Source organism: Leptidea sinapis, chromosome 1 (assembly GCF_905404315.1).
Source record: "Leptidea sinapis chromosome 1, ilLepSina1.1, whole genome shotgun sequence".
Lineage (NCBI taxonomy): Eukaryota > Metazoa > Arthropoda > Insecta > Lepidoptera > Pieridae > Leptidea > Leptidea sinapis.
Window position 1 is genome coordinate 12,897,289 of NC_066265.1, and position 10,028 is coordinate 12,907,316.

Consider the following 10,028-nt stretch of genomic DNA (forward strand, 5'->3'; position numbering starts at 1 on the left):
TTATTACACAACCCAATAGACAATTACCCCTTACATACCGAATAAGTTAATTGGCCTCATTTTGATATATGGCACAAAATACCATGTAATTCGACTTAATGACGAAATCCACACGCCTCATTCGATTTCTGGTTTTAGGAAGTGCTATTTCGCTTTGGACTTATAATAGTATGAAGGCGAATAATGTAGGTATAGTTTTGGATATATATAGTGCATACAAAGGTTTAGAAAAAAATGCACGGGAACGTAACAGTTCTTGCCATATTGTTATAGAAGCTTATCAAATAAGACTAGTAAACTTTATATAAAATTTTAATAGTAATACTTTGGATAAATACAAATTATTATCTATATAATTTCATTAATAATAGAGAAAACATATTTAATTTTCAAAAAGACTAAATGTTCGGCAGGAATTAAAAATAATTATCTTATTGCCCGGGGCCTGAAAGTGACTTGTCCATGAATTTCCTCTTCGCAAAGCACAACCACCATTTACTTGGCTTACCGTCTTCAGTAGCAAACACCTGTGACAAATCATAATATTTATTTTAGTTTTTGAACCAGTTAGTAGCATAAGTGCACTTGCAAGCAAGGGTTCTTGAATTCAAATTTGACTGTAGCCTGGTGTTATTATATTAATGGTAAAATTATTATTAACATCTTCGGCTTCGGTCGTGGGAAGCAGTGGTGATAATTAATTAGACTGTGCATGTACTGGATCACTTAATTCAGGTAGCGATCAATCGAGTGTACTTAGAATTTGCTCAGACTTTACTAACATATAACTTACTACTAGCATAATCATTTGACAGTTGAAGTTTCAAGTTCGCGTTTTAGAACACTCAACTAAGGTTTACGGTAAGTAAAGTCTGAGCAAAGTATGTTCTATACCTAGATATCAGCATTAGAGTGACACCATAGTTCAATGGATTAAAGTAATAATAATAATATTGACACACATTTTACATAAATTATCTTGCCCCAAGTTAAGCATATATAGCCTGTGTTATGGGTTACAAGACAATGATATATTTAATACAATATACTTACTTAAACGTACATAAATTGATATAAACATACATAAATACATTCAAACATCCATGACTCGGAAACAAACATCCATATTCATCATATAAATGCTTGCAATTACCAGGATTCGAACCCGGGACAGTATAACAGTTGTGCTTTAATCCATTGAAGTTTTTACTTAATGCAGCACACTTAGAAAAAGCTGAATTATGTGGAAGAGCTGGATATGACGAACAATCTCACATCTTGGCTAAGGACAGCCAAAGAGGGAGCATAGTGGTGTAGGATAGTAGAGAAGGACACACATAGGGTCTTGAGTCTTGACCCACTTTGAGTTGAAAGTTTTGTAACTACAATCTGATAACAAATTTCATTAAAAAAATAGGAAGATGGTTGACCCAAAAAATATAATTTGTGATATTTTTTTTAAAGAGTTAGCTGTTCTATGTCTAATAAAAGTTAAATAAAACAATATTACATAAATTTTTTAACTGCAATTACTTTCGAATTAATAAATCGATTTTCATGCAGTTTTCAGTCGATCGGTAAAGCCGAACTATTAAAAAAAAACACATTTAGAAATCTATTTTTTTTTCGAAGTTGTTTTGAGATTTCTTAAAATCTACCGTTCCGAATTGTATTCAAAATCTAAGTCTAAAATCTTTCGAATGGCGCCAATCGCGATGAAATCGGTCGAGCCCTTCAAAAGTTATAAGAGGCTTACATATATCCATATACACACATACAGACATCGCGGGGAGTCAGGGAAGCTTTCTAGTACCTTAAAACGTCGACAACGGATGAAAACTCAATTTTCGAATAACAAGCTAAAACCAATAACATCCCAATTTTTGAAGTGGCAAGTTACAAAAGTGTTCTGAGAGGTAAATGTTTACCTTAGGTAGTTGCTGGTTCCATTCCTTGGATTACAGGACTACTTGGCACATTGATGACAATTGGTAAACTATGTTTGTAATTTCATACATATACAAAAATCTTGGTGCCACTTATTTTGTAAACAAATAAAATATTATTATACCCTAATTATCAGATTAGTTGTCAAGCTAACTCAATTCAAACCATGCACAGCTGTAGAAACTGAAGATGAAGATAAATATAATGTTAACTTTGCTTGCAATACAGAAAAAAACAAAATTTACCTTATCACAAACTCTGGCACCTGTCTCATGCCTAAGTTGTTGAAAATACTGTCTCATTAAGTCTGAAAAATATTTAGATTCATTAAAAAATAAGTTTAGTTTAGAGTGCCACACGCTTTGTGGCAGCTTAGCACCTCAGGAGTTAATGAAGTGTTCGAGGACATCAGAAATTTTTGATTAATATGAGACTTGGTGTGATACACAACACAGAATTTTGGAGCTATTATGGTGGCAGACTTTTACTTCCCTCGGACCTATCATTAAAGGTGTAACTCAAACAGTAGGAGAAGGCCACTCTGCTTATTACATGTACATTGTTATATATTCAACAAAAGAATCAATTATAACTGGATGGCCAGGAGCCAAAATAAACATCACTGGGTGAAAAAACACTTGTCTAAAGCTTTGATACACATAGGTCCTGTGTCAAGAAGTTCTTTTTAGCAACGATTTAATCAATAAAAATTTTTGGGTACTATAAAAAATATTTCAATTAAGGAGATACAGGTTGCATTTCATAAATTTAGTACTTCACTTTTTCTTTTTTATGAAAATACGGGACGAGATGATCAGGACGTTCAGTTGATGGTAATCGATACACCCTGTCCATTACAATGCAGTGCAGCTCAGGATTTTTGAAAAGCCCAAAAATGTGCAATACATGTGTATTGGTATTTTGAGTATGCTCAAACCTTAAAGATTTTATTTATTTAGATTTATATTGCCAGTTAGTGTCTGTTTAAAAGGAATGAAACACATGACTTAACTAGAAAGCTCTAGGATCTAGTTCCCATTGGGTATATATCCTCCGCCTCCTCACCAATGACTGTTAGATTCATGGAAGGAGTTTATCTAGGGGGTCTATATGCTATAGAGGAGGAATAGATTTGAAGAGGAATTATTGTCTGAGGCTTTTATAATTCTATAAGGAAAACATAAATATTTAAGGGCACAACCCAGACACAATGATCATTCATATTTTGCTATTAGTTATTTGCAAAGAACTATAGCAGCTGCCTCTCTGCAGATACACTTACTGAAATTTATATTAAAACTATGGCTGTCTGAATTTATTATTATTCTTACTTAACATACCAGTCCAATACAATAACCTACCAGCTTCCTGAGCAGATGATGGCTTAGCATAAACTGAATTTAAGGGAAATCCAGATTCCCCTGGTATATCAAACTTTGATATAGCCAGCATATACATTTCCTGTTGCCCTTGGTTCTTGTTGGAGCATTTCTGCAGTTTTTTTAAACATTCCGAGATGTATAGAGTTAGATAGATAAGCACTCTATCTGCATCAGACTAAAATAATTCAGTGTAAATAGCATATAATATATCAATGGCATTATTAATTATATAAATTTGTATAAATATTGTTAATTTCTACCTTGATCTCATAGAATCTAAAGAAGACGTTTGCTTTAAAATAATTTAGAGCTTCATCAATAATATCCAGTTCGATTTTAGTGTTAATTGGTGCAGGGCCTCGAAAAGTGGTTTTGAGAGGTAAAACAGCAAGATTACCAATTGACTGGGTATAATCTGTTAATGACGAATGATAGGCCTGCGGACACAGGATATAAAATTACAATAAAATATGTAGAATAATATTTAAATAACATTGATGTGGTGATACTTACTGGCATTGTAAATCTTTGTTTTATTGCACACACAATTTTAAAGTTAATTAATTTTTATTAGACTTACGCTTATGGCCATCTAATAACAATAAATTCTACTTAATTAACTAAATAAATATAATAAGAATTATATATAGGCACAGACCACTTAATTTTATTTGAAATGAATCACAATCGGTATAAGCCCATCTGCATTCGGCTATCACAATCTGCCACAATTTGACAATTGACATTGTGAATTTGTGAATTGTAGTTTGTCATTGTCAATCTCATTAGTAGAGTGATAGAAAGTTCTAAATTACATTTGAAAAATCCCTTGTCACGATGTTTAATCGAGAGAATCTCCGAAACGAAACTACTGAATCGTTTTTTCTAAAAGAGAAAAGGATTAACCAGCGTTCCGGGCACTCTAAACCTTGATTATGGAAAGCAAAAGGATGTAAATAAGAGGCGGAACTGCCTAAGAACGTAGTGTTTAAATTCTCGTTGTGCCTAAGTAAAAATTGAAATTTAAGTTTGTTATGAAACGTGAAAATCAATGTGCCAATGTGATTTGACATAAGTTTGAAATAGTAGTACTTAGTAATTACAGTATATAGAGACTTACGGCCGTTTTCAATAACCTATCTATACTTAGTTTAACCTACTAGACGTAGACAAATCTATCCTTTTATGCTTACTTACATTTCAATAACCTATCGACAACATTGGACTATAACTATATTGGACATAAGATCTTGTTATTAAACGGTGACAGCAAGGTATCCGTAACTAGAAATAAGATATTGAAAACGGCCGTTAGAGAGTTTCGCTAGGCTGAAGGAAAGTTTCTACATTGAGTGCAGTTTGGGTGAACTTATAATTTATTTTTCTTAGGATAAAGTAGGAGATAACAAAATTTTGAAGTGAAAACTTCTTTAGGATCGCTGAGATTTTAAAGTCTATGAAACAATAAAACGACAGTAAAAAGACACAGACACAAGAATTCATAAGATTTAACGTGGGAGAAAATGAGATAGGAAGCATTTATACAGTGTTTCTTATGTTCGTGGTTTTTGTTTAATATTTTTAAACAACATTTAAATGCTTTTTTTTTGTTTTTTTCTATTAAATATTTTTTAAACAATATTTTATGGAATTATGTTTTTGGATATATATTTTTTGAGGATATATTTAAAGAATATCTTTGAAAAATTGTTTTAAAATAATGACGGAGACTTTGACATATTTGTTTTTAAAATTAATCCGTTGAAATTTCACTTCTACAGTCTACTATGTGTCCCAGCACACATTTAAATTTTTTTCATCTCTCAGTATGAAACAGCCAATAATGAAAAAGCCGGAAATGGATTAGTATTTAATAACATCATGAGAGATATTATTTCATACACAGTTTGCAATTTCTACATGTAAAAATGTCAAAAATATTTCCGTACAAGAACAGAGAACAACGTAATTGATATTTAAGTACTGATTGAACTACTACATTTCATAAGAATAAGGATTTTTAAAAAAATATCAAGATAAAGTTACTAATATAATATTATTTGTACTAATTATACCAAAGATCGATCTAAAACTGGAAAGTAAAGCATGATCACTTGGCATTGCGTAGGAACATCGCTTCATTGTATACTTTAGCTAAGGCATTTGTCACGCAGAGTGTTCAGAAGAACTGTTTTCTCATGCTGCCGATTTACATCTTTACAGGTCACGGCACAAACTTGGATATCAATCTAGATCTGCGGCATTCAACCATGATGTGGTTTTCAAGGAAATTCTTGTCACGTACAACCAAACTGAGTCATGAGCTTCCTTACGAGCTATCTACAAAAAAAAAAACAAGTATGCCTTCCTAAAAAAGAAAACACACCTGTGATTCCTTTGGTGTTGTAGGATAATATGTGCGGTGGTGATCATTGAACATCAGGTGACCCGTAGGCACGTTTCTCCTCCATAAACATCTTCTAAAAGGCTATTTCGCTCATATTCCTAAATGCGCGCTTGCGTCAAGGTATTGTAGCTGTACCTACAACCAATAATATCAATTAATACAAATGTCTTATACCTAACTTGTAACGTAGCATTATAGATCGTAGAAATAGTAATCGTGCATAATAACTGTAATAAGCGTATGCCGAAAGATTCGTTCTGACAAGAACATTTTATTTTATATAACGTAATATTAGCTCTGATAAGAACATTTTATTTTATATAACGTAATATTAGCTCTGATAAGAACCATTTCATAATGCTGTACATCAACTCATAGAAACATACAGATCACCAGTAGTCATCGCAGTGAAGTTTCAAGCATCGTACTTTCTCTCGACGATCGCAGATATACTCACGTGATCAGTCATATGCTCCGCGTTACACAACCGCACAGCAAGGCCGAGCGTCCTCGAATGAAGCGTCGGGACTCGGGGGTTTTTTTTTTTTGAGAGGAGGAAATACTTTTACGTATTTACGCCCCGGAACGGGGCTTATATGCGGAATATGTCGGACTCGAGTGTCCGCGTAGCGGACACCCCATACCGACTAAAACCTCCTCTGTGCTGTTCAGCTCTGGCTTTCACAGCGAAGTAGGACGTGGGCCGTGGAGGCCGCAAAGACTACGCAACAACAGTCGCGGGGCGTCTCCTAAGGAGACTCGAACCTCAGACCGGCTATGTGCTTGTGGGAAGTAGAGAGAGTGAAAATGAAGATGAAATGAAGATGAAAGATGAAAAGGTGATAAGAACACACTCGCCGGCGAGTGTGGTGATGTTTTGTGTAATGTATGTATGTGTTTATGATTGTATGTATGTTTATTTGTATGTATGTAAGTAGTGTAAATGTTAGTGTGCATGTATGTTTGTGTCTGTTTGTGGAGTGTGTTTGTGATTGTGTAAGTGATGTATGTAAGTCCGTCAGTCAGTCCGTGTGTGAATGAGTGTAGTGAAACGATTACAAGACGAGGACTAGCGTCTCGTCGGGTATCAAAACAATGTGTGGTGTATCTAGGGTGCGGGCCGCTGACCATCGTCAGAGTGACGAGTGCCAGTGGTTTGCGGTGGTTGACCGCGCCTACGCCTGCGAAGGCGGTGTGTGCGTGTCTGTGTCGGTGTTTGTGTGGGTGTCGCGTTCGCGATGGTGATGTCGTCATCCGGGTCTACCGTTACGTGTCTGGGACGTCTTATTGGGTTGAGACTATGGTGAAGGGGGGTGTACCCGCGTGCCTTCCTAACCAAGATGTTGGGATGGTTAGGCGCCTTGTCAAAGAAGCGTCGCGAGATCTCTTTAAAGTGTTGAGCTATCGTCGGAAGCTCTAGGTCGCGATGAAGGTCAACGTTTCGGATGAACCACGGGGCTCCGGTTGCCATGCGCGTGAATTTATTTTGAACTACTTGCAAACGATGTAAGTAGCTCGGTCGGGTGTGCGTGAAAACGACGCTTGCGTAGGGGCCGTACGATGGTTTTGTACAGCGCCACTTTGTGTTTGAGCGGAAGTTTGCTTCGCCCACACACAAGTGGATAAAGGCGACTGAGGACAAATCGGGCTTTATTGCATACCGTATCAATATGTTTCTTGAAGTTCATATTGCTGTTGAACGTGACTCCTAAGTATTTGTTATCCTTCACCCACGGTATGGGTGTTTCATACAGTTTAATAACGTCGGTCGGTTGTTTTTTAGCGCGGATGCTATTCGCGTTACCGAAGAGTACCACTGCACTCTTGGTGGGGTTCACTTCAATCCGCCATTTTCTGAACCATTTGCCTAGTTCATCGACGGCGGCTTGAAGCACTTTAATGTTCTTGCTCAAGGTTGAGCGGTTGGAGCCAAAGTAGAGTGCCGTGTCGTCAGCGTACTGAGCGAGCTGGACACTCGGAAACTTGGGAATGTCGCTCGTGAAGAGCGAGAAAAGAGTGGGAGAGAGGACCGAACCTTGTGGCACGCCAGACCTGATGGGTCTGGGTGAGGATAGGGTGCCCTCTACTCGATATCGGAAGGAGCGATCAGTAAGGTAGGCTTGAATTCTTCAGAATGATGCGCACGAGCCTGTCTGGCACTCCCAGTTGATACAGCTTGAATACTAAGCCGTTGTGCCATACCTTGTCGAAGGCCTTCGCAACATCGAAAAACACGGCTGCCGTGGTAGCGTGAAATTGACGCCGTATGAGAATGTACTCGGTGAGTCGGTGAGCCTGCTGGGGACACGAGTGAGCGGTTCTGAATCCGAACTGTATTTAGGGTATCAGGTTAAGCTCCGCGATGTAATGATTAAGACGCGCGAGAATTAATTTTTCGTAAAGTTTCCCGATCGAGTTAATTAAGCTAATAGGCCTATAGCTACTCGGATTAGCTTTAGGTTTATTGGGTTTTGGGATACCGATAACAATAGAATCCTTCCATTGTTCGGGGAACGCGCTATTAGACAATAGAATATTAAAAATGGTAACCAATAAAGTAATAAGAGTCGAGGGTAGGATTTTAAGAACCCTATTGTTTATAGTGTCGGGCCCCGGGGCCTTCTTGAAGTGAAGCTCCTTAATGATTAGCTTCACATCTTCGTAAGAGGTGGGTTTTATTACATCGCCTGAAGGGCTCAGAGCGGAGCGACGTTCAACTTCACGATCAACTTCGTCAACGTGTGTCGGATCGGCTGCTGCATTTGGAGAGCACTGACTCTCGAGACTATCGGCGAGGCATTCAGCCTTCTCATCGTCATCGAGCGCCGGCTGCAGTCCCGGTCTGTCCAAAGGAGGCATGACAGTGGGCGGCTCCTGTTAGAACGCGCGAGGCAGCTTCCAGAAAGCCACATGTGATGGCTTAAGGTTGCCGAGCAAGCGGTCCCAACGTTCACCGCGGAGTTCCGCGATACGTTCCCGTACCACCCGCTGTAGATAGCGCAGGTGGCGCCTATTTTCAACCGATGGATACCTATCGTAAAGTCTAGCTCTGTGCTTCTGTGTGAGTTCCTGACCTCTGGAGGCAGGTTTAGGCGATGCGGTTGTATCGTCGGAACCTGCCTGGAGCAGGCCTTGATCCTATTCTGTATATGTGACGTCACATGAGAGATAGCACTGTGAGCCGTGTCGACCGAGTCGATGACGTCCGGTATAAGTTCAAGGTCGTCGGACTTGATAGACTCGAGATCCTTTTCCAGCCGTTGCCAGTCGATCACTGTTTTCGTCGGTGGTTGAAAGTTAACCGGTGGGCCTAGATTTAGGACGACGGGCCGGTGGTCTGACTCTAATTCTTGAAAAACCTCGATTGAATTTACATTGAGCGTTACGTTTTTAAGTAACGCAACGTCTAGAATGTCGGGTCGGTGCGCGACGTTATCCGGATAACGTGTTGGTTCGTCGGGTGCTATTACTGAAAAGTTCAGCGTGTCTGTCAGCGAATCTAATAAGATTCCGTTTCTATTTGTGGCTCTACTGTTCCAGCTGGAGTGTTTGGCGTTAAGATCGCCGCCCAATATGACTGCGGCCCCGTGGCCGAGTAATGCTTCTATATCTGTGTATAATACTTGTTTGTTAGGCGGAAGATAAGCTGAAATAACAGTGATCGGCTGGTGATTCGCCATACTGACTCGGATGGCAGAGGCCTCGATGTTAGTGAGGACCGGAGGATCTATTGGTATGCAGTGTAGAGACCTTTTAAAATAAATGAGGGTACCGCCCATACGGGTGGTGCGATAATTCCTGACTAAGTTATAATTAGCGATACGCGGATCGCGTATACGTGGTTTTATAAATGTCTCTTGCACTAAGAATAGGTCTAATTGATGTTCGTAAGCGTTGTTTTATTTAATCGTCAAACGCTCAGTCTCTAAAGTGGTGACCCCGAACAAGAACACCGACGGAAGGAACCCGAACAAGAACACCGACGGAAGGAACCCGAACAAGAACGCCGACGGAAGGAAGCCAGAACAGAAGAATACCGAACCTCTGCCCGGCTACACATCGAAGAACAGCTTCACCAGCTCGATGAAACGAAGAATTCCTGTTCGACGAATCTCTGCTCGAGGAATATCAACCCGACGAAGAAATGGAAGACAAACCAGGCTCAGCGCCTCCCAGCGCCCACCGCGACAGAAATCTCCACCATTTCACTGTCGATGCGCATACCACCATTTTGGCGGGAAAATCCGCGATTGTGGTATCACAGCTTTGAAGCCGCCACCGATGATCTCAAG

General features: G+C 39.0%; 1 protein-coding gene across 1 annotated transcript; it reads right to left on the reverse strand.

Moving 5' to 3' along the window:
• Positions 1 to 298: 298 nt before the first annotated feature.
• Positions 299 to 4,070, reverse strand: LOC126967409 (actin-related protein 2/3 complex subunit 3). Its single transcript, XM_050811859.1, has 5 exons — positions 3,843 to 4,070; positions 3,590 to 3,766; positions 3,309 to 3,504; positions 2,193 to 2,254; positions 299 to 527 (listed from the first exon to the last, which is right to left on the reverse strand). Exons 1-5 carry the CDS (start codon positions 3,846 to 3,848, stop codon positions 432 to 434), a joined length of 537 nt encoding a protein of 178 aa, XP_050667816.1. The 5' UTR covers positions 3,849 to 4,070; the 3' UTR covers positions 299 to 431.
• Between the last annotated feature and the right edge of the window lie 5,958 nt (positions 4,071 to 10,028).

Bases quoted from the DNA above. Each gene is read 5' to 3' on its own strand.
- LOC126967409 (XM_050811859.1), bottom strand. The intron at 3,505-3,589 runs GTAGAAATTAAC...GAATTATTTTAG, and splicing joins TTAGATTCTATGAGATCAAG to TCTGATGCAGATAGAGTGCT. The intron at 2,255-3,308 runs GTAGGTTATTGT...AATATTTTTCAG, and splicing joins ATCATCTGCTCAGGAAGCTG to ACTTAATGAGACAGTATTTT.